The sequence below is a fragment of the Phyllobates terribilis genome, unplaced genomic scaffold (genome assembly GCF_046119375.1).
Source record: "Phyllobates terribilis strain yellow unplaced genomic scaffold, ASM4611937v1 Scaffold_10__3_contigs__length_209671492, whole genome shotgun sequence".
In the NCBI taxonomy this organism is placed as follows: domain Eukaryota; kingdom Metazoa; phylum Chordata; class Amphibia; order Anura; family Dendrobatidae; genus Phyllobates; species Phyllobates terribilis.
In genome coordinates, this window is record NW_027362770.1 from 195,979,314 (window position 1) to 196,002,557 (window position 23,244).

At 55.8% G+C, this 23,244-nt stretch overlaps 3 protein-coding genes across 4 annotated transcripts in view; 2 read left to right on the forward strand and 1 right to left on the reverse strand.

The window, feature by feature from the left end:
- The window catches only part of LOC141164854 (zinc finger CCCH-type antiviral protein 1-like), a 30,978-nt gene extending 24,920 nt beyond the window's left edge, over positions 1-6,058 (reverse strand). Inside the window, exon 1 of the mRNA XM_073650484.1 lies at positions 5,965-6,058. Within this exon, the coding sequence (XP_073506585.1) occupies positions 5,965-5,990 (26 nt within the window). The 5' untranslated portion in view covers positions 5,991-6,058. The remainder of the gene's footprint in view (positions 1-5,964) is intronic.
- The window catches only part of LOC141164857 (uncharacterized), a 235,785-nt gene that overhangs the window by 55,831 nt on the left and 156,710 nt on the right, over positions 1-23,244 (forward strand). The gene's annotated exons all lie outside the window — the stretch shown is intronic.
- LOC141164855 (protein mono-ADP-ribosyltransferase PARP12-like) lies at positions 13,752-23,117 on the forward strand. The gene is made up of 12 exons (XM_073650486.1): positions 13,752-14,720; positions 14,795-14,930; positions 15,395-15,686; positions 15,826-15,912; positions 15,988-16,108; positions 16,180-16,342; positions 16,950-17,073; positions 18,626-18,722; positions 18,962-19,043; positions 20,237-20,367; positions 22,238-22,389; positions 22,505-23,117. Exons 1-12 carry the CDS (start codon positions 14,437-14,439, stop codon positions 22,807-22,809), a joined length of 1,974 nt encoding a protein of 657 aa, XP_073506587.1. The 5' UTR covers positions 13,752-14,436; the 3' UTR covers positions 22,810-23,117.

Genomic DNA, 23,244 nt, shown 5'->3' on the forward strand with positions numbered 1-23,244 from the left:
AAAAAAATTGTTCATGTCACTATTGTATATATTGTTATTTTTGTTTTTCTGTGGTGTGAATGAGGTGCGGTAAGGGGGTGACTAAGGTCAGGCAGTGGGACCAGTAGGTTAGTGTTAGTTCCCGGTTGTATATACGTTATATTAGGTTTAGTGTTTTATTGTATATAATCTTGTATATAGGACGGTGTTTTATGTGTATATAGGACGGTGTGAGCGTTGTGTGGGATTGTATATAGTAGTATGAATGAAGCTGGGCCGGGGGTTTTATAGGTTGTATAATAGTTATTTCTTGTATATATATATATATTCCTGGGGGGATTTATTTTGTTTCTATTTTCTGTGATTTGTCGTCTTGTTTTGTTCTTATGTTCGGTGTCCTGTAATGTATTATTGTTCTGTCATGTACTGTATATATACAGGAGGAGTGGTACTGTGCAGTGTATATATACAGGAGGAGTGGTACTGTGCAGTGTATATATACAGGAGGAGTGGTACTGTGCAGTGTATATATACAGGACAGGAGGAGTGGTACTGTGCAGTGTATATATACAGGACAGGAGGAGTGGTACTGTGCAGTGTATATATACAGGACAGGAGGAGTGGTACTGTGCAGTGTATATATACAGGACAGGAGGAGTGGTACTGTGCAGTGTATATATACAGGATAGGAGGAGTGGTACTGTGCAGTGTATATATACAGGACAGGAGGAGTGGTACTGTGCAGTATATATACAGGACAGGAGAAGTGGTACTGTGCAGTGTATATATACAGGACAGGAGGAGTGGTACTGTGCAGTGTATACATACAGGACAGGAGGAGCGGTACTGTCATCTGACACTGCTCTGCCATCACACTGACAGTCCCAGACTCTGACTTCCCTCTGCCAGCAGACGCCCTGGATATAGTGCCCGCACTGGCACACAGGCAGCAGTTCACTGTGATTAGTTAATAGGGGTAAACCCTGCGGTCAGGCTCCCTGTGAATACAATGCATACAGGTTATTTTCCCATATTTGTGTCTGCTCTGTAACATGCTGCCTGCATCACATCGGGGCAGGGCTGGAGTCGCTCTGGCTGCATTATGCATTAAAGGGAACCTGCATGCTGACTAATGCTGCCGAATCACGTGTCCGTCCGGCTCCTGCATGCTGACTAATGCTGCCGAATCACGTGTCCGTCCGACTCCTGCATGCTGACTAATGCTGCCGAATCACGTGTCCGTCCGACTCCTGCATGCTGACTAATGCTGCCGAATCACGTGTCCGTCCGACTCCTGCATGCTGACTAATGCTGCCGAATCACGTGTCCGTCCGACTCCTGCATGCTGACTAATGCTGCCGAATCACGTGTCCGTCCGACTCCTGCATGCTGACTAATGCTGCCGAATTACGTGTCCGTCCGACTCCTGCATGCTGACTAATGCTGCCGAATCACGTGTCCGTCCGACTCCTGCATGCTGACTAATGCTGCCGAATCACGTGTCAGTCCGACTCCTGCATGCTGACTAATGCTGCCGAATCACGTGTCCGTCCGACTCCTGCATGCTGACTAATGCTGCCGAATCACGTGTCCGTCCGACTCCTGCATGCTGACTAATGCTGCCGAATCACGTGTCCGTCCGGCTCCTGCATGCTGACTAATGCTGCCGAATCACGTGTCCGTCCGGCTCCTGTGTGCTAAATATCAGTGACTCATACTTTAACCACTGCAGCGTTTCTGGGAAAACCATAATTGAAAGTGCTGGCGATGCCGAGGTGATTAGTCACAGCGGGATGTAGGCAGCGACGTTTCCCCAGCCGTTCACCTGCACTGACCGGACACGATGTTTTGCATTCCTGGGACACGTGGATCGGGCAGCATCGATCAGCTGACGGCATCGCTTTACAGTGATTACCATTGCAGAGCCCTCATGTGCCCCGTTATTAATGGAGTTATGGATTAGGGGCATGAAAATCCACCATCTCCGGACACCCGGCCGCTGACCTGGGTGTAGAGAACATAAAGCGGTTTTCCACTACTAGGAGAGCCCCTTCTGGATCTAAATGTTTGTGTCGATAACATAAAAAAGCCTATACTCAACTCCCATGCCGACGGCGTTCCAGCGGTGTCGACACATTTCCGGGACTGTCGTGCGGTTATGACATGTGAGCCTCCCCACCCAATCGGCGCCGGCGTCACTGTCCCCGCCTTCGGACAAATCGAACATCAAGAGGAAGTCAGGGCTGCACGAGACCCCCGGGAACGGAAGTGCCGACACATCTGGAACAGCGCCGGAACCGGAGATGAGCATAAGCTTTTTTCATTTTATTGGGGCCAAACATGGAGTATGAGAAGGGGGGAGTCCAAGTCCTTTAAATTAGCAAGTAGCTGACAGTTGCAGGGGGTCCGACTCCATATCAGAGACCCTACATAGCAATATATACCTTTTATAATTTAGTTCTTTTTGTATATTAAATCAAAAATGTAACAAGTTAGTTCTTTGCTGCTATAAACGTACCCACAACCACGAAGAGGGAAAGTACAGCCTGGTTGTGTTACCCTGTGTGTGTCAGAGTGCAAGAAGAGGATCTATCAGGTGCCCGGGAAAGCTGGGTGGGGATAGTGTGTGACCCAGTGCAGGCGTCTCACTGGCCTATCAAAACGGGGAGTGGTGGCAGCGAGAAATGCCGCGGCGGGGCGCTCAGCTAATTACAGTCACATCCATTCGTCACACCCATCCAAAAAAATCAGAGTGAAAGCTGACGGCTCTGCAGTCCATAGATTCATAAAATGTTCTCATTGGAGGGGACATCCAGGGTCCTCGTGTCCAACCCCCGGTTCAGTCTTCTTTTTTGCAGCTAAACATTCCCAGATCCTGTAACCGTTCCTCATAGGACATGGTTTGCAGACCGGTCTCCATTCTGGTCGCTCTTCTCGGAACTTGCTCCAGTTTTTTTATGTCTTTCTTAAAATGTGGTGCCCAGAACTGGACGCAGTATCCAGATGAGGTCTGACCATAGAGGAGTAAAGACCGATAATGACTTCACGTGATCTAGACTGTATGCTTCTCTTAATACATCCCAGAACTGTGTTTGCTGCTGCATCACCCTGTTGACTCAAGTGCAGCCTGTGATCTATTAGTATACCTAAGTCTTTGTCTTTTTCACACGTGCTGTTGCTTAGTTCTATTTCTACCATTCTGTAGATGTAATTTTCGTTGTTCTTGCAAGGACGTAGAATCTTGTATTTCTCTCTGTTAAAGTCCATTCTATTAGTCACTGTCTATTGTCCAAGCTTATCTAGATCCTTCTGAATCCTTTCTCTGTCTTCTCTAGTGTTCGCTATCCCTCCTAGCTTTGTATCATCTACAAATGTGATTAGTTTACCTTCAGTTCCCTTATCTAGAACATTTATAAAAATGTTGAAAAACACTGGAGCCAGGACAGAGCTTGTGGTACCCCACTGGAAACACTCTTCTAATTGGATGTGCCACCATTTATTACCACTCTTTGAGTATGATCACTGAGCCAGTTATGAATCCATCTAACCATAGCCTTGTCAGTCCCATTGTTGGTCATTTTTTCAATAAGGATGGTATGAGATACTTTATCAAATGCTTTGCTGAAGTCAAGATATACTATATCTACCGCATTTCCCTGATCCACGCAGTCAGTGCTTCCATCATAAAAGGGAATTAGATTAGTCTGGCATGACTTATTTGTTACAAACCCATGCTGGCTCTGGTTAATTACTGTATTCTTATCCAAGTACTTACATACATGCTGTTTATTATTTGCTCAAAGATCTTTCCTGGTATAGAAGTAAGGATCACTGGCCTGTCACTTCCTGGTATAGAAATAAGGCTCACTGGCCTGTAATTCCCTGGTATAGACGTAAGGTTCACTGGCCTGTAATTCCCTGGTATAGACGTAAGGCTCACTGGCCTGTAATTCCCTGGTATAGACGTAAGGCTCACTGGCCTGTAATTCCCTGGTATAGAAGTAAGGCTCACTGGCCTGTAATTCCCTGATATAGAAGTAAGGCTCACTGGCCTGTAATTCCCTGATATAGAAGTAAAGCTCATTGGCCTGTAATTCCCTGGTATAGAAGGCTCACTGGCCTGTAATTTTCTGGTATTGAAGTAAGGCTCACTGGCCTGTCATTCAGTGGTATAGAAGGCTCACTGGCCTGTAATTCCCTGGTACAGAAATAAGGCTCACTGGCCTGTAATTCAGTGGTATAGAAGGCTCACTGGCCTGTAATTCAGTGGTATAGAAGGCTCACTGGCCTGTAATTCCCTGGTACAGAAGTAAGGCTCACTGGCCTGTAATTTTCTGGTATTGAAGTAAGGCTCACTGGCCTGTCATTCAGTGGTATAGAAGGCTCACTGGCCTGTAATTCCCTGGTACAGAAGTAAGGCTCACTGGCCTGTAATTCCCTGGTACAGAAGTAAGGCTCACTGGCCTGTAATTCAGTGGTATAGAAGGCTCACTGGCCTGTAATTCCCTGGTACAGAAGTAAGGCTCACTGGCCTGTCATTCCCTGGTATAGAAGGCTCACTGGCCTGTAATTTCCTGGTATTGAAGTAAGGCTCTCTGGCCTGTAATTCAGTGGTATAGAAGGCTCACTGGCCTGTAATTCCCTGGTATAGACGCAAGGTTCACTGGCCTGTAATTCCCTGGTATAGACGTAAGGCTCACTGGCCTGTAATTCCCTGGTATAGACGTAAGGCTCACTGGCCTGTAATTCCCTGGTATAGAAGTAAGGCTCACTGGCCTGTAATCTCCTGGTATAGAATTAAAGCTCATTGGCCTGTAATTCCCTGGTATAGAAGTAAGGCTCACTGGCCTGTGATTTTCTGGTATTGAAGTAAGGCTCTCTGGCCTGTAATTCAGTGGTATAGAAGGCTCACTGGCCTGTAATCTCCTGGTATAGAAGTAAGGCTCACTGGCCTGTAATCTCCTGGTATAGAAGTAAGGATCACTGGCCTGTAATTCCCTGGTATAGAAGTAAGGCTCACTGGCCTGTAATTTTCTGGTATTGAAGTAAGGCTCTCTGGCCTGTAATTCAGTGGTATAGAAGGCTCACTGGCCTGTAATTCCCTGGTAAAGAAGTAAGGCTCACTGGCCTGTCATTCCCTGGTATAGAAGGCTCACTGGCCTGTAATTTCCTGGTATTGAAGTAAGGCTCTCTGGCCTGTAATTCAGTGGTATAGAAGGCTCACTGGCCTGTAATCTCCTGGTATAGAAGTAAGGCTCACTGGCCTGTAATCTCCTGGTATAGAAGTAAGGCTCACTGGCCTGTAATTTCCTGGTATAGAAGGCTCACTGGCCTGTAATTTTCTGGTATAGAAGTAAGGCTCACTGGCCTGTAATTCCCTGGTATAGAAGTAAGGCTCACTGGCCTGTAATCTCCTGGTATAGAAGTAAGGCTCACTAGACTGTCTTTCCCTGGTATAGAAGTAAGGCTCACTGGCCTGGTATTCTCTAGTATAGAAGTAAGGCTCACTGGCCTGGAATTTCCTGTCTCCATCTTCTTTCCTTTTTTGAAGATAGGGACAACATTTGCCCTTCTCCAATCTTCTAGGACTTCTGTTCTCCATGAATTTTCAAAGATTCCGGCTAGTGGTTCTACAATTTTCCCTGCTATCTCTTTCAGTACCCGAGGATGTAATTCATCTGGATCAGATTTAAATTCCTGTAAATAATCTAAGTGTTCCCTCGCCGGCTCTCTGTTTATAGTGTGGATCCTTCTATTCCTTCAAAAGTACAGTGAAGGTCAGTTGATGTTACATTTGCTTTCTTAAGAGAACACAGATGCAAAATAGGAGTTTAAAAGTGAACCCGAGTGCCGGCTGCTGCCGTTATCAGGCTTTCCTGCCCTCGTGTAAAGTACAAAGGTCTCTGATCATATCTACAAGGGAGTGAAAAAGAAAAATTCTAGTAAGGCTATGTGCCCACCATGCAGAAATGATATTATACTTACCTTCTGATGGCCCCCGGAGTCTTCATCCCATGCGTCCTGGCTTGCCGGCAGCTCGCGGTGGACTGAAGGACCTGCCAGCGTCAGCGGACGCGTGACCCGTCACATGACTAAATGACGTCAGCGCAGGTCCTTTTAGTCCACCGCGATCTGCCGGCAAAGGAGGACAAGCACACCAGGGGCCATCAGAAGATACAGTACAGACCAAAAGTTTGGACACACCTTCTCATTTAAAGATTTTTCTGTATTTTCATGACTATGAAAATTGTACATTCACACTGAAGGCATCAAAACTATGAATTACCACATGTGGAATTATATACTTAACAAAAAAGTGTGAAACAACTGAAAATATGTCTTATATTCTAGGTTCTTCACAGTAGCCCCCTTTTGCTTTGATGACTGCTCTGCACACTCTTGGCATTCTCTTGATGAGCTTCAAGAGGTAGTCACCGGAAATGGTCTTCACTTCACAGGTGTGCCCTGTCAGGTTTAATAAGTGGGATTTCTTGCCTTATAAATGGGGTTGGGACCATCAGTTGTGTTGTGCAGAAGTCAGGTGGATACACAGCTGATAGTCCTACTGAATAGACTGTTAGAATTTGTATTATGGCAAGAAAAAAGCAGCTAAGTAAAGAAAAATGAGAGGCCATCATTACTTTAAGAAATGAAGGTCAGTCAGTGCGAAAAACTGGGAAAACTGTCTGCTGAGCCGTGTATCTAATCCTCTCCTGTCTGATACTGTCTGCTGAGCCGTGTATCTAATCCTCTCCTGTCTGATACTGTCTGCTGAGCCGTGTATCTAATCCTCTCCTGTCTGATACTGTCTGCTGAGCCGTGTATCTAATCCTCTCCTGTCTGATACTGTCTGCTGAGCTGTGTATCTAATCCTATCCTGTGTGATACTGTCTGCTGAGCTGTGTATCTAATCCTCTCCTGTGTGATACTGTCTGCTGAGCCGTGTATCTAATCCTCTCCTGTGTGATACTGTCTGCTGAGCCGTGTATCTAATCCTCTCCTGTGTGATACTGTCTGCTGAGCCGTGTATCTAATCCTCTCCTGTCTGATACTGTCTGCTGAGCCGTGTATCTAATCCTCTCCTGTGTGATACTGTCTGCTGAGCCGTGTATCTAATCCTCTCCTGTCTGATACTGTCTGCTGAGCCGTGTATCTAATCCTATCCTGTGTGATACTGTCTGCTGAGCGTTGTATCTAATCCTATCCTGTGTGATACCGTCTGCTGAGCTGCGTATCTAATCCCTTCCTGTGTGATACTGTCTGCTGAGCTGTGTATCTAATCCCATCCTGTGTGATACTGTCTGCTGAGCCGTGTATCTAATCCTATCCTGTGTGATACTGTCTGCTGAGCTGCGTATCTAATCCCTTCCTGTGTGATACTGTCTGCTGAGCCGTGTATCTAATCCCATCCTGTGTGATACTGTCTGCTGAGCCGTGTATCTAATCCTATCCTGTGTGATACTGTCTGCTGAGCTGCGTATCTAATCCTCTCCTGTGTGATACTGTCTGCTGAGCCGTGTATCTAATCCTATCCTGTGTGATACTGTCTGCTGAGCTGTGTATCTAATCCCTTCCTGTGTGATACTGTCTGATGAGCCGTGTATCTAATCCTCTCCTGTGATACTGCCTGCTGAGCCGTGTATCTAATCCTCTCCTGTGTGATACTGTCTGCTGAGCCGTGTATCTAATCCTCTTCTGTGTGATACCGTCTGCTGAGCCGTGTATCTAATCCTATCCTGTGTGATACTATCTGCTGAACCGTGTATCTAATCCTCTCCTGTGTGATACTGTCTGCTGAGCCGTGTATCTAATCCTCTCCTGTGTGATACTGTCTGCTGAGCCGTGTATCTAATCCTCTCCTGTGTGATACTGTCTGCTGAGCCGTGTATCTAATCCTCTCCTGTGTGATACTGTCTGCTGAGCCGTGTATCTAATCCTCTCCTGTGTGATACTGTCTGCTGAGCCGTGTATCTAATCCTCTCCTGTGTGATACTGTCTGCTGAGCTGTGTATCTAATCCTCTCCTGTGTGATACTGTCTGCTGAGCTGTGTATCTAATCCTCTCCTGTGTGATACTGTCTGCTGAGCTGTGTATCTAATCCTCTCCTGTGTGATACTGTCTGCTGAGCCGTGTATCTAATCCTGTCCTGTGTGATACTGTCTGCTGAGCTGTGTATCTAATCCTGTCCTGTGTGATACTGTCTGCTGAGCCGTGTATCTAATCCTCTCCTGTGTGATACTGTCTGCTGAGCCGTGTATCTAATCCTCTCCTGTGTGATACTGTCTGCTGAGCTGTGTATCTAATCCTATACTGTGTGATACTGTCTGCTGAGCTGTGTATCTAATCCTATCCTGTGTGATATTGACTGCTGAGCTGTGTATCTAATCCTCTCCTGTGTGATACTGTCTGCTGAGCCGTGTATCTAATCCTCTCCTGTGTGATACTGTCTGCTGAGCCGTGTATCTAATCCTCTCCTGTGTGATACCGTCTGCTGAGCCGTGTATCTAATCCTCTCCTGTGTGATACCGTCTGCTGAGCCGTGTATCTAATCCTCTCCTGTGTGATACCGTCTGCTGAGCCGTGTATCTAATCCTCTCCTGTGTGATACTATCTGCTGAGCCGTGTATCTAATCCTCTCCTGTGTGATACTATCTGCTGAGCCGTGTATCTAATCCTATCCTGTGTGATACTGTCTGCTGAGCCGTGTATCTAATCCTCTCCTGTGTGATACTATCTGCTGAGCCGTGTATCTAATCCTATCCTGTGTGATACTGTCTGCTGAGCCGTGTATCTAATCCTCTCCTGTGTGATACTATCTGCTGAGCCGTGTATCTAATCCTATCCTGTGTGATACTGTCTGCTGAGCCGTGTATCTAATCCTCTCCTGTGTGATACTGTCTGCTGAGCTGTGTATCTAATCCCCTCCTGTGTGATACTGTGACGACACCTCAGCTGTACACCGCCTGCACGTAGACATTCCCCTGTGTAGAGATATTTCCACATCAATAACCATAACAGGGCGGTCACCGGGCCCCGATATCTCCAAGGGCCACAGGACGTATTTAACTTCAAGGATTCCAGTCTTAAAGGGCCGGCGCCCACAGGCAAGGCCCCCTGTGGCTGGGGGGATAGTATGGGGCTCCCCCCCCCCTGTGGCTGGGGGGGATAGTATGGGGCTCCCCCCCCCCTGTGGCTGGGGGGTTAGTATGGGGCTCCCCCCCTGTGGCTGGGGGGATAGTATGGGGCCCCCCCCCCTGTGGCTGGGGGGGATAGTATGGGGCTCCCCCCCCCCCGTGGCTGGGGGGGATAGTATGGCCCCCCCCCCCTGTGGCTGGGGGGATAGTATGGGGCTCCCCCCCCCCCCTGTGGCTGGGGGGATAGTATGGGGCTCCCCCCCCTGTGGCTGGGGGGATAGTATGGGGCCCCCCCCCCCTGTGGCTGGGGGGGATAGTATGGGGCTCCCCCCCCCCGTGGCTGGGGGGGATAGTATGGGGCTCCCCCCCCCCGTGGCTGGGGGGGGATAGTATGGCCCCCCCCCCCTGTGGCTGGGGGGATAGTATGGGGCTCCCCGCCTGTGGCTGGGGGGATAGTATGGGGCTCTCCCCCTGTGGCTGGGGGGATAGTATGGGGCTCTCCCCCTGTGGCTGGGGGGATAGTATGGGGCTCCCCCCCTGTGGCTGGGGGGATAGTATGGGGCTCTCCCCCTGTGGCTGAGGGGATAGTATGGGGCTCCCCCCCTGTGGCTGGGGGGATAGTATGGGGCTCCCCGCCTGTGGCTGGGGGGATAGTATGGGGCTCTCCCCCTGTGGCTGGGGGGATAGTATGGGGCTCCCCCCCCTGTGGCTGGGGGGATAGTATGGGGCTCCCCCCTGTGGCTGGGGGGATAGTATGGGGCTCCCCCCCCCTGTGGCTTGGGGGATAGTATGGGGCTCCCCCCCCCTGTGGCTTGGGGGATAGTATGGGGCTCCCCCCCCCTGTGGCTGGGGGGATAGTATGGGGCTCCCCCCCCCCTGTGGCTGGGGGGATAGTATGGGGCTCTCCCCCTGTGGCTGGGGGGATAGTATGGGGCTCCCCCCCTGTGGCTGGGGGGATAGTATGGGGCTCTCCCCCTGTGGCTGGGGGGATAGTATGGGGCTCCCCCCCCCCTGTGGCTGGGGGGATAGTATGGGGCTCCCCCCCCCCTGTGGCTGGGGGGATAGTATGGGGCTCCCCCCCCCCCTGTGGCTTGGGGGATAGTATGGGGCTCCCCCCCTGTGGCTGGGGGGATAGTATGGGGCTCTCCCCCTGTGGCTGGGGGGATAGTATGGGGCTCTCCCCCTGTGGCTGAGGGGATAGTATGGGGCTCCCCCCCTGTGGCTGGGGGGATAGTATGGGGCTCTCCCCCTGTGGCTGGGGGGATAGTATGGGGCTCCCCCCCCCTGTGGCTGGGGGGATAGTATGGGGCTCCCCCCCTGTGGCTGGGGGGATAGTATGGGGCTCTCCCCCTGTGGCTGGGGGGATAGTATGGGGCTCCCCCCCTGTGGCTGGGGGGATAGTATGGGGCTCTCCCCCTGTGGCTGGGGGGATAGTATGGGGCTCTCCCCCTGTGGCTGGGGGGATAGTATGGGGCTCTCCCCCTGTGGCTGGGGGGATAGTATGGGGCTCCCCCCCTGTGGCTGGGGGGATAGTATGGGGCTCTCCCCCTGTGGCTGGGGGGATAGTATGGGGCTCTCCCCCTGTGGCTGGGGGGATAGTATGGGGCTCTCCCCCTGTGGCTGGGGGGATAGTATGGGGCTCCCCCCCCTGTGGCTGGGGGGATAGTATGGGGCTCCCCCCCCCTGTGGCTGGGGGGATAGTATGGGGCTCCCCCCCTGTGGCTGGGGGGATAGTATGGGGCTCTCCCCCTGTGGCTGGGGGGATAGTATGGGGCTCTCCCCCTGTGGCTGGGGGGATAGTATGGGGCTCTCCCCCTGTGGCTGGGGGGATAGTATGGGGCTCCCCCCCCCCCTGTGGCTGGGGGGATAGTATGGGGCTCCCCCCCAGTGGCTGGGGGGACAGTATGGGCCCCCCCCCCCCCTGTGGCTGGGGGGGATAGTATGGGGCTCCCCCCCCCGTGGCTGGGGGGGATAGTATGGGGCTCCCCCCCCCCGTGGCTGGGGGGGGATAGTATGGCCCCCCCCCCCTGTGGCTGGGGGGATAGTATGGGGCTCCCCGCCTGTGGCTGGGGGGATAGTATGGGGCTCTCCCCCTGTGGCTGGGGGGATAGTATGGGGCTCTCCCCCTGTGGCTGGGGGGATAGTATGGGGCTCCCCCCCTGTGGCTGGGGGGATAGTATGGGGCTCTCCCCCTGTGGCTGAGGGGATAGTATGGGGCTCCCCCCCTGTGGCTGGGGGGATAGTATGGGGCTCTCCCCCTGTGGCTGGGGGGATAGTATGGGGCTCCCCCCCCCTGTGGCTGGGGGGATAGTATGGGGCTCCCCCCCTGTGGCTGGGGGGATAGTATGGGGCTCTCCCCCTGTGGCTGGGGGGATAGTATGGGGCTCCCCCCCTGTGGCTGGGGGGATAGTATGGGGCTCTCCCCCTGTGGCTGGGGGGATAGTATGGGGCTCTCCCCCTGTGGCTGGGGGGATAGTATGGGGCTCTCCCCCTGTGGCTGGGGGGATAGTATGGGGCTCTCCCCCTGTGGCTGGGGGGATAGTATGGGGCTCCCCCCCTGTGGCTGGGGGGATAGTATGGGGCTCTCCCCCTGTGGCTGGGGGGATAGTATGGGGCTCTCCCCCTGTGGCTGGGGGGATAGTATGGGGCTCCCCCCCCTGTGGCTGGGGGGATAGTATGGGGCTCCCCCCCCCTGTGGCTGGGGGGATAGTATGGGGCTCCCCCCCTGTGGCTGGGGGGATAGTATGGGGCTCTCCCCCTGTGGCTGGGGGGATAGTATGGGGCTCTCCCCCTGTGGCTGGGGGGATAGTATGGGGCTCCCCGCCTGTGGCTGGGGGGATAGTATGGGGCTCTCCCCCTGTGGCTGGGGGGATAGTATGGGGCTCCCCCCCCTGTGGCTGGGGGGATAGTATGGGGCTCCCCCCCTGTGGCTGGGGGGATAGTATGGGGCTCCCCCCCCCTGTGGCTTGGGGGATAGTATGGGGCTCCCCCCCCCTGTGGCTTGGGGGATAGTATGGGGCTCCCCCCCCCTGTGGCTGGGGGGATAGTATGGGGCTCCCCCCCCCTGTGGCTGGGGGGATAGTATGGGGCTCTCCCCCTGTGGCTGGGGGGATAGTATGGGGCTCCCCCCCTGTGGCTGGGGGGATAGTATGGGGCTCTCCCCCTGTGGCTGGGGGGATAGTATGGGGCTCCCCCCCCCCCCCTGTGGCTGGGGGGATAGTATGGGGCTCTCCCCCTGTGGCTGGGGGGATAGTATGGGGCTCTCCCCCTGTGGCTGGGGGGATAGTATGGGGCTCCCCCCCTGTGGCTGGGGGGATAGTATGGGGCTCTCCCCCTGTGGCTGAGGGGATAGTATGGGGCTCCCCCCCTGTGGCTGGGGGGATAGTATGGGGCTCTCCCCCTGTGGCTGGGGGGATAGTATGGGGCTCCCCCCTGTGGCTGGGGGGATAGTATGGGGCTCCCCCCCCCCTGTGGCTTGGGGGATAGTATGGGGCTCCCCCCCTGTGGCTGGGGGGATAGTATGGGGCTCTCCCCCTGTGGCTGGGGGGATAGTATGGGGCTCTCCCCCTGTGGCTGGGGGGATAGTATGGGGCTCCCCCCCCCTGTGGCTGGGGGGATAGTATGGGGCTCTCCCCCTGTGGCTGGGGGGATAGTATGGGGCTCTCCCCCTGTGGCTGGGGGGATAGTATGGGGCTCTCCCCCTGTGGCTGGGGGGATAGTATGGGGCTCCCCCCCTGTGGCTGGGGGGATAGTATGGGGCTCTCCCCCTGTGGCTGGGGGGATAGTATGGGGCTCTCCCCCTGTGGCTGGGGGGATAGTATGGGGCTCTCCCCCTGTGGCTGGGGGGATAGTATGGGGCTCTCCCCCTGTGGCTTGGGGGATAGTATGGGGCTCCCCCCCTGTGGCTGGGGGGATAGTATGGGGCTCTCCCCCTGTGGCTGGGGGGATAGTATCAGGACCGCCTGCTCCAGCACACATGGGGTTTCCTGCGCACGTGACTTGTAGACGGGGCCGCGCCTGTGTGTGGCGCATGCGCAGTGGAGGCCGGCCGGGGCCGCGCAGGATTTCCGGATGTTTCAGTTTCGTTTCTCCAGATTTCTCGTCGCCCGGATACTGGCGGGAGCGGCTCCGGGGCCACATCAGGAGCCGCCGCATCTGCCGACCGTGCTCGTACCGCCGCCTCCGGTCAGGGGAGGACTCCTCAGGCTCGGATTGGTGACTCCACAGTCCGGAGTGCCGGATTACTGGTGTCAGGGATCTGACTGGATATTTTAGGGTGCGGAGGGGGTGAGTTTTAGTTTTTGGGGTCTGTGTCGTCAGATTTTCGGTCTCAGGATCTGGATTTTTAGATTTTGGGGTGGATTTTAGTCACAGAAGGATCCCGGTGTCACGTAGAGCCAACAGTGGGGGCCGTATATTACAGGCCGGGGGTCCATAGTCCTATCAGGGGGCCGTATAGTACAGGTTGGGGGTCCGTAGTCCTATCAGGGGGCCGGATAGAACAGGTCAGGGGGCCGGATAGAACAGGTCAGGGGGCCGTAGAGTGCAGGTTGGGGGTCCACATTCCTATCAGGGGGCTGTATAGTACAGGTGGGGGTCCGCGGTCCGATCAGTGGGCCCTATAGTACAGGTTGGGGGTCCACATTCCTATCAGGGGTCCGTATAGTACAGGTCGGGGGTCCGCGGTCCTATCAGGGGGCCGTGTAGTACAGGTTGGGGGTCCACATTCCTATCAGGGGGCCGTATAGTACAGGTCGGGGGTCCGCGGTCCGATCAGTGGGCCCTATAGTACAGGTTGGGGGTCCACATTCCTATCAGGGGGCTGTATAGTACAGGTCGGGGGTCCGCGGTCCTATCAGGGGGCCGTGTAGTACAGGTTGGGGGTCCACATTCCTATCAGGGGGCCGTATAGTACAGGTCGGGGGTCCGCGGTCCGATCAGTGGGCCGTATAGTACAGGTTGGGGGTCCACATTCCTATCAGGGGTCCGTATAGTACAGGTCGGGGGTCCGCGGTCCGATCAGTGGGCCCTATAGTACAGGTTGGGGGTCCACATTCCTATCAGGGGGCCGTATAGTACAGGTCGGGGGTCCACGGTCCTATCAGGGGGCCGTATAGTACAGGTCGGGGGTCCACGGTCCTATCAGGGGGCCGTATAGTACAGGTGGGGGTCCGCAGTCCGATCAGTGGGCCCTATAGTACAGGTCGGGGGTCCGCGGTCCTATCAGGGGGCCGTATAGTACAGGTCGGGGGTCCGTGGTCCTATTAGGGGACTATATAGTACAGGTCGGGTGCAGTCGCCTGGTAACCTTTCAGACCCCGCCATGGCAGACCCCCTGTCTCTGCAGCTGTGCCAGGTGTTGTGCTCCAGTGGGGGCAGTATGGAGCTCGGCCGCCTGGGCCGGGCCCTCAGATTGGGCCCAGGTCAGATGTCGCTGCTCCTGGAGGTGGAGGATGGGCGCAGTCTGGTGGTCCACAGCCGGGACGGAGTTCGGGTGGCCGTGTACAGCAGCGCCCTGAGACTCTGCTCCAGCCGCAACCAGGACTGTCCCGGAAACTGCGGGAATCTCCACATCTGCCGCTTCTTCATCTTAGGCGGCTGCAGCAGGTGAGAGGAGTCCGATAATCCAGAACATCTGATAATCCGGCGGCGTCACCGCTGACTCCTCTCTCCCGTTTCAGGCCACGTTGTAAGTTCAGTCACACCATCGACAGCGGAGAGACGGCGCAAATCCTGCAGAAGCATCACCTGAGCGGCGTGGCCATCCCGGAGCTGCGGCACCTCCTGCTGCAGAACGACCCCTACCTGCTGCCAGACGTGAGTACTGTCATATGGCCGCCACCGGGGGGCGCTGAGCAGTGAAAACGACATATGGGTTCATGTGAACAATTGATCACAGGTTTCTCAGGAGCGGGAAGACTGCAGCAATGGGGGGCTTTACGGAGGGGTGATGGGCACTCTAATAGATGCTCCACAGTGATTGCCTGCAGCGGTTAAAGGGTTAACAGCAGCGATCCCCCCCCCCCCACACACACACACGGTGATTGCCTGCAGCGGTTAAAGGGTTAACAGCCGAGACCCCTGCCATGGTGATTGCCTGCAGCGATTAAAGGGTTAACAGCAGCGACCACCCCCCCCCCCTCCCATGGTGATTGTCTGCAGCGGTTAAAGGGTTAACGGCAGCGACCTCCGACGGTGATTTCCTGCAGCGGTTAAAGGGTTAACGACAGCGACCCCCCCCCCAATGTGCTATATCTGTATGTTGCGCCCTCCCGTCACAGGTCTGCTCGCATTATAACCGCGGCGAGGGTCCGCACGGCTCCTGCACCTTTAAAGCCACCTGCAACAAGCTGCACGTCTGCCAGCACCTCCTGCAGGGCGACTGCAAGTTCGGCAGCGAATGCAAGAGGTCACATGACCTGACGTCGGAGGAGACGAAGCGGAAGCTGCAGAAGTGGGGTCTGGCCGCCAGCCTCGTCCCCGCCATCCTGGAGATCTACCTGAACGCCAGCGCCATAAAGAACGGTAGCTCCGCCGCGCCACCGCCAGAGCCCAGGTCTCCAACCTCCAAAGGTACGAGTTCAGCGGCCACCTGTCCGGGCCAATCACACGGCAGTGATTCCCCATCCCCCACGCCTTGTGATTGGCCGAAAGCGTTTCTGTGGTTGGGGTAAGTCGTCCAGACCACAGTAATCATCTCCCTACTCCGCAGATAAACCCGGTGCCCAGAAACCTGCGGCCCCCCAACCCATCGATGAGATCTGCCTGTACTTCATATTAAACAACTGCAGCTTCAAAGGTAAGAGACCCCCGCCCCCCTCGCCCCTGCACCGCACGCGGGGGTCCTCTGTGTTACACCGCTCTCTTATTGCAGAGCGCTGCGTGCGGGATCACTACCAGCTTCCGTATCGGTGGCAGCTCTGTGTGAACGGCGTCTGGAAGGACTTGGCAAACATGGAGGCCATCGAGCAGGCGTACTGCGACCCCAACACAAGGTACAGGACGCCAGAGACCTCCCCTCCCCCGCAGCGTAATCGAGACTTACCTGCTTGCCCTTCTCTTCTAGAAAACCTCCCTTGAACTTCGAGACCATGACCCATCAGTCACACCAGGTGAAGCGTCTGTCCACGCCGTCCTCGGCCTCCAAACCTCCGCACTTCATCCTCACCACGGACTGGCTCTGGTACTGGAGGGACGAGTACAGCACCTGGGTGGAGTACGGGCGGGAGGTGAGTGCCACCCTGCGTGATTGCCATCCGATACTGGGATATGTAGTCCCACCTGCCACAGTACCATGAGGGTGCAGCTCCTTACTACAGCCTGATGGTGGAGCTGCTGTGTTATAATTGCCTTTGTCGCCATTTTCCGAGATCCATAGCGTCTCCATTTTTCGGGATCTGGGGATGGGTGAAGGTTTATTTTTTGCGCCCTGAGCTGACGTTTTTACTGATACGATGTTTTGAGTGCCTCTTACTGCAATGTTGCATCTGCCAAAAAAAAACCCACATTTGAGCCGGTCCATGAACTGCTGCAAAAGATCCTCTCCACCTTGCTGAATGAGGAAAATATCATCTATTTATCACAGCCAACATTGCACAGGGTCAACAGTGTGGTACCAGTCTCCTAGTACCATAGGAACAGGTTGATGAATGAAGGCGTACAGGCCGTACCCATTGCGGTCCCTCGCTTCTGCAAGTAGTAATTGTTTAAAGAGAGAACAAAAACCCTGCACACAATCCTATGTCTGCGACAGGTTGACAATCAAGTGCATTGTCCCATATATTGGGGTCTTATCCCTCCGCGTGACCAGATCTAATCCATGTTGTTTCCTCCTAGACAGACACCCATGCGATCTCATCCACCATAACAAGCAATGACCTTGAAAATGTTTTCCTGTCCGATGCCAGCACCAACATTCAGTTCAAGGCTGGGAAACAAAACTATGTGCTGAGCTTCCGAGGTGAGTGCAGCGGGCGTCAGATGTGTGGGGGAGGGGAGGTGCTATCTACCCCCATCAGATAATGACGGCACTGGCTGCTATAGGACCCCCTGGGGGCTGTAGTCACATCCCATAACGTGATGTTTGTTGGGAGGACGAGGGGTCACTTTATGATTGGCTCTAGGACCATCACGGTCCTGAGAATAAAGGACTCTACTTGTTGGAGTCCCAGGGGTTGGCCCCTCCAATCATAGCATAGCATGACTGCATAATTTTGGGATAAACTGCCACATTATTAAATGTCCAGGACTGATATTGATGGTTTAGGCTGTGTGCCCACGTAGCATTTTTCAAGCGTATATGCTGCGGAATTTCCGCAGCGTAAACGCTTGAAAAACGCATGTATATCCGCACCCCATGGTCCCCAATGGCATTCCGCAATGTCAATGCCCATGCTGCGTTTTTTTCCGCAGCGTTTATGCTGCGTTCAAAAATCCGCAGCATGTCATTTAATTTTGCGTTTCCGCATGCAGAATTGCCTTTGTCCAATGCATAAAAAACGCAAGGCAATTCCGCATGTGGAAAATGCGTGATAAACGCGCGAAAAATGCGTGCGGAATTCCGCATGCGTTTTTCCGGGAGAGGACTTGCATTTATGCAGCAGAAATTTTCTGCTTCATAAATGCAACATGGGCACATAGCCTTATCCTTAGGATAGGTCCGCAATGTCTGATCAGTGGGGGTGCGACGCACGGCGCCCCCGCAGGTCAGAGCTGCACAGCTCCGTCCTCTGTATAGAGGCCGCGGCTGGTACTGCACCCTGCACCGCTCCACCGGTGACCACTACTGGCTGCCGGCACCAGGAATAGCTGATCGGTGGAGGCGCCGGGTGACGCATCCTCACTGACCAGACATTGATGACCTCTCAGAAGGATAAACCAGCAGTCTCATAGTCCGGGACTTTAATGGTCCGAAGACAGCGAGCAGGTATTTCCTCCTGGAGACAGGTTTTCTCCTCCCATTTTCCTCTTTGCCCCGCCCTCTTCCTCTATGCTCCGCCTTTCACTGTTTTGGGTTTTCCTCTTTCCCTTTCTTTCATAATATACGCCTAGTTTTTTTTTCAACTCTATGTGCGCTTGCTTTTCTGCTGTCCTCCCTGTTCACTCTTTGGTCCTCCCTTTTAAATTTTTGCCCCTCCCACTTTCTATTTTTGCCCATCAATCTGTCCTGCCCTAATTCTTTGCCCCTCCCTCATTTGCTTTTTCTTTTTACCCTTCCCTCTTTTTATTTTTCCCTTTCTTCTCTGCCCGCTCCCTCAATATTTGCCCCTCCGTCTTTTCTATTTTTGCCCCTCCTTCATGCTTTGCCCCTCCCTCTATCTCCTCACTTTGCCCCTCCCTCATTATTTCCCCCTCCCTCTATTTCCTTTTCCCCTCTCCCTCATACTTTGCCCCTCCCTCTTTCCTATGTTTGCCCCTCCCTCTTATTTGCCCCCCTCCCTCCCTCTTATTTGCCCCCCTCCCTCGTCTTCCTTCTTGTCCTTCTTGCTGACGGTCTCCATCCTGTCTCCCAGAAATGACGCAGAGGAACACGCAGCACGGCACGGAGCGGCAGGTTTGCCGGAGGCCGAGGTTCGTGTCGGCCGAGGACGTGAAACAGAGGAAGCTAAGGTAAAAGCGGAGAAGACGGACCTCAGCAGCGAGTGTACCGCAGGGGGCTCAGTAGCGCCTCCTGGCCGATCGTCATGACTCTGCATGTCCTGCTGCACTGCGTTGTGGGAGATGTAGTGTATGCAGCACCCTCCTGTTTAGCATCTCCCACAATGCATTGCTGCCGGGCTCGGTGTGTCTTCACCTGCGGTCACAGCGATGCGCCTGCGCCTTTAACAGAGGATTGGTGTTCTTTCTAGGAAGTCAGAGCCGACAAAAACAAATGACAAATCCACCCCCGAGCACTGGGACAAGGGGCAGCTGCCCGAGGTGGGCTACAAGGTGAGGAGACCCCGGCCGGGACCCTGCTGGGTGGGGGAGGTCACAGGATGCAGCAGCTCTGGAGGTGACCAGAGGATAAGACACGATGTAACAGCAGAATAGTGAGTGCAGCTCTGGAGGTGACTGGAGGATTAGACATGATGTAACATCAGAATAGTGACCGCAGCTCTGCAGGTGACTGGAGGATAAGACATGATGTAACAGCAGAATAGTGACCGCAGCTCTGGAGGTGACTGGAGGATAAGACATGATGTAACAGCAGAATAGTGACTGCAGCTCTGGAGGTGGTTGGAGGATAAGACACAAAGCAACAGCAGAATAGTGAGTGCAGCTCTGGAGGATAAGACATGATGTCACAGCAGATTAGTGAGTGCAGCTCTGGAGGTGACCAGAGGATAAGACACGATGTAACAGCAGAATAGTGACTGCAGCTCTGGAGGATAAGACATGATGTCACAGCAGATTAGTGAGTGCAGCTCTGGAGGTGACCAGAGGATAAGACACGATGTAACAGCAGAATAGTGACTGCAGCTCTGGAGGATTAGACATGATGTAACAGCAGAATAGTGACCGCAGCTCTGGAGGTGACTGGAGGATAAGACACGATGTAACAGCAGAATAGTGAGTGCAGCTCTGGAGGTGACTGGAGGATTAGACATGATGTAACAGCAGAATAGTGACTGCAGCTCTGGAGGATAAGACATGATGTCACAGCAGATTAGTGAGTGCATCTCTGGAGGTGACTGGAGGATAAGACATGATGTAACAGCAGAATAGTGACCGCAGCTCTGGAGGTGACTGGAGGATAAGACACGATGCAACAGCAGAATAGTGACCGCAGCTCTGGAGGTGTTTGGAGGATAAGACACAAAGCAACAGCAGAATAGTGAGTGCAGCTCTGGAGGATAAGACACGATGTAACAGCAGAATAGTGAGTGCAGCTCTGGAGGTTTTGGACGTCTGCTCAGTTCCAGAGTACATTGTACCCGGCTGCGCTCGCCCGGCGATTCTCTCATTCCTGCCGCCTGTAGATCAGAATCCGCTGCCAGGTTCTCTTTACTGTGTAGACGTCTGGCTGCTGTGATATCTGCTCCAGGCCTCCGGGGGCACTGTGGTGCCTCAGATCTGCATTGATCCTCATGCTCTGTCCCCCTATGTTCGTTCTGTCCCCTCCCCCGCACGCCGTCTTGCAGCTCGTCCGCCTGTCTTCGTCTTCGGAGGAGTATAAGAAGATTTACGCCATGTTCAGCCGCACGCTGCCGAACCAACAGATCCAGAGCATCGAGCGGATCCAGAATCCGGCGCTGTGGGAGGTTTATCAGTGGTGAGTGTGAGGAGGGGGGAGGGGGAGGAAGCTGGGGGGGGAGGGGGAAGCTGGAGGTGGGGGGAGCTGGGAGGGGGAGGGGGAAGCTGGGGGGGAGGGAGAAGGAGGAAGCTGGGGGGGAGGGGGAGGGGGAAGCTGGAGGGGAGGGGGAGGGAGGAAGCTGGAGGGGAGGGGGAGGGAGGAAGCTGGGGGGGAGGGGGAGGGGGAAGCTGGGGGGGAGGGGGAGGGGGAAGCTGGAGGGGAGGGGGAGGGAGGAAGCTGGGGGGATGGGGGAGGGGGAAGCTGGAGGGGGAGGGAGCTGGGAGGGGGAGGGGGAAGCTGGAGGGGAGGGGGAAGCTGGAGGGGAGGGGGAGGGAGGAAGCTGGGGGGGAGGGGGAGGGGGAAGCTGGAGGGGGGGAGGGAGGGAGGAAGCTGGAGGGGGGGAGGGAGGGAGGAGACTGGGGGGGAGGAAGCTGGGGGGGAGGGGAGGGAGAAGGAGGGAGGAAGCTGGGGGGAGGGGAGGAGAGGGAGGGAGGAAGCTGGGGGGGAGAGGAGGAGAGGGAGGGAGGAAGGAAGCTGGGAGGGAGGAAGCTGGCGGGGAGAGGAGGAGAGGGAGGAAGGAAGCTGGGGGGGAGAGGAGGAGAGGGAGGAAGGAAGCTGGGGGGGAGAGGAGGAGAGGGAGGAAGGAAGCTGGGGGGGAGGGGAGGGAGGAAGGAAGCTGGGGGGAGGGGAGGAGAGGGAGGAAGGAAGCTGGGGGGGGGGGGAGGAGAGGGAGGAAGGAAGCTGGGGGGGAGGGGAGGAGAGGGAGGGAGGAAGCTGGGGGGGAGGGAGAGGGAGGAAGCTGGGGGGAGGGAGAAGGAGGAAGCTGGGGGGGAGGGGGAGAGGGAAGCTGGAGGGGGGGGGGAGGGAGGGAGCTGGGGGGGAGAGGGAGGAAGCTGGGGAGGGAGGAAGCTGGGGGGGAGGGGAGGAGAGGGAGGGAGGAAGCTGGGGGGGAGGGGAGGAGAGGGAGGGAGGAAGCTGAAGGGGGGGAGAGGGAGGAAGCTGGGGGGGGGAGAGGGAGGAAGCTGGGGGGGAAAGGGAGGAAGCTGGGGGGGAGGGAAAGGGAGGGAGCTTGGGGAGGGAGCTGGGGAAGGGGGTGGAGAGGGAGGGAGCTGGGGAAGGGGGTGGAGAGGGAGGAAGCTGGGGGGGAGGAGAGGAAGCTGGGGGGTGGGGAGGAGAGAGAGGGAGGGAGCTGGGGGGGTGGGCGGGGGAGAGGGAGGAAGCTGGGGGGTGGGGGGGGGGAAGCTGGGGGGTGGGGGGGGGGGAGCTGGGGAGGGAGAGGGAGTGGGGGAGCTGGAGAAGGGGAGGGAGCTGGGGGGGTGGGCGGGGGAGAGGGAGGAAGCTGGGGGGTGGGGGGGAGGGAGCTGGGGAGGGAAGGGGAGGGAGCTGGGGGAGGGAGAGGGAGTGGGGGAGCTGGAGAAGGGGAGGGAGCTGGGGGGGTGGGCGGGGGAGAGGGAGGAAGCTGGGGGGTGGGGGGGGGGGGAGCTGGGGGAGGGAGAGGGAGTGGGGGAGCTGGAGAAGGGGAGGGAGCTGGGGGGGTGGAGAGGGAGGGAGCTGGGGGGGAGGAGGGGGAGGGAAAGGAAGGGAGCTGGGGGGAGGGAGGGAGAGGGAGGGAGCGGGGAGAGGGAGGAAGCTGGGGAAGGAGAGGGAGGAAGCTGGGGAAGGAGAGGGAGGGAGCTGGGGAAGGGGAGGGAGCTGGGGAAGGGGAAAGGGAGGGAGCGGGGGGAGAGGGAGGAAGCTGGGGGGGAGGAGGGAGAGGGAGCTGGGGGGGGGGGAGAGGGAATGAGCGGGAAGGAGTGAGTAGGGGAATGAGAGGGAGGTAGTGAGAGAGTGACCGATTGTCGTTTTACAGGCAGAAGGGGCAGATGAAGACTCGCAGCGGTGGCCGGGAGGTGGACGAGCGCCAGGTTTTCCATGGCACCAGCAGCGGCCTGATTGACGCCATCTGTCAGCAGAACTTTGACTGGCGGATCTGCGGAGCACATGGGACTTCGTACGGGAAAGGTAGCGACCTGCGCAGAGCGGCGGACGTTCCTCTGCTGCTGACAGCCCGCCTGTGTACGTGTCAGCGGTGGTCCGCCCCGCCCCCTGGCACTGACATCACTGATCTCTCTTGCAGGCAGTTACTTCGCCCGGGACGCCTCGTACTCGGACCGTTACTGTGGCAGTGTGGACTCCCAGCGCGCCATGTTCGTGGCCCGGGTGCTGGTGGGCGACTTCGTCCGTGGCTTGCCCTCTTACCTGCGCCCGCCCTCAAAGTCCTCGTCCAGCTTCTACGACAGCTGCGTGAACACGGAGAGGGATCCCTCCATATTTGTAGTTTTTGAGAAACATCAGATCTATCCCGAATATCTGATCAGGTACACAGACCGGGCGCACAACATGGCCGACCTGAGTTCCGCCCTCCGCAGGGCGCTGATGTGACCGGACTGCTTTAAAGGGCCGGTGTCCGGCTGTAAGTCACTGATCATTAGTGCGAAAAGTTCTGAAACTTTCTGATAAGCTTTGTGATTAATCCTTCACTACTTTCCAGCTCTGCTGCCTGTCAGTGAACAGTAACTTAGCCCATCGCATGGTCCCCTGAGCTGCCCCGGTCCCCTGAGCTGCCCCGGTCCCCTGAGCTGCCCCGGTCCCCTGAGCTGCCCCGGTCCCCTGAGCTGCCCCGGTCCCCTGAGCTGCCCCGGTCCCCTGAGCTGCCCCGGTCCCCTGAGCTGCTCCTCGGGTGTTGGGTTATCGGACATCCTGGTCCAAGGCTGTTCAGTCTATGGTTGTAAAACAAGAATGCTCTATTCACTGACAGCAAGCAGAGAGATGGTGGGAGACGGGACCCCAATGTGCAGTGGCCGGGCGCGTCATCCA

Bases quoted from the DNA above. Each gene is read 5' to 3' on its own strand.
- LOC141164855 (XM_073650486.1), top strand. From the start codon at position 14,437: ATGGCAGACCCCCTGTCTCTGCAGCTGTGCCAGGTGTTGTGCTCCAGT. The intron at 15,687-15,825 runs GTACGAGTTCAG...CCTACTCCGCAG, and splicing joins CAGGTCTCCAACCTCCAAAG to ATAAACCCGGTGCCCAGAAA. The intron at 16,343-16,949 runs GTGAGTGCCACC...GTTTCCTCCTAG, and splicing joins GGGTGGAGTACGGGCGGGAG to ACAGACACCCATGCGATCTC.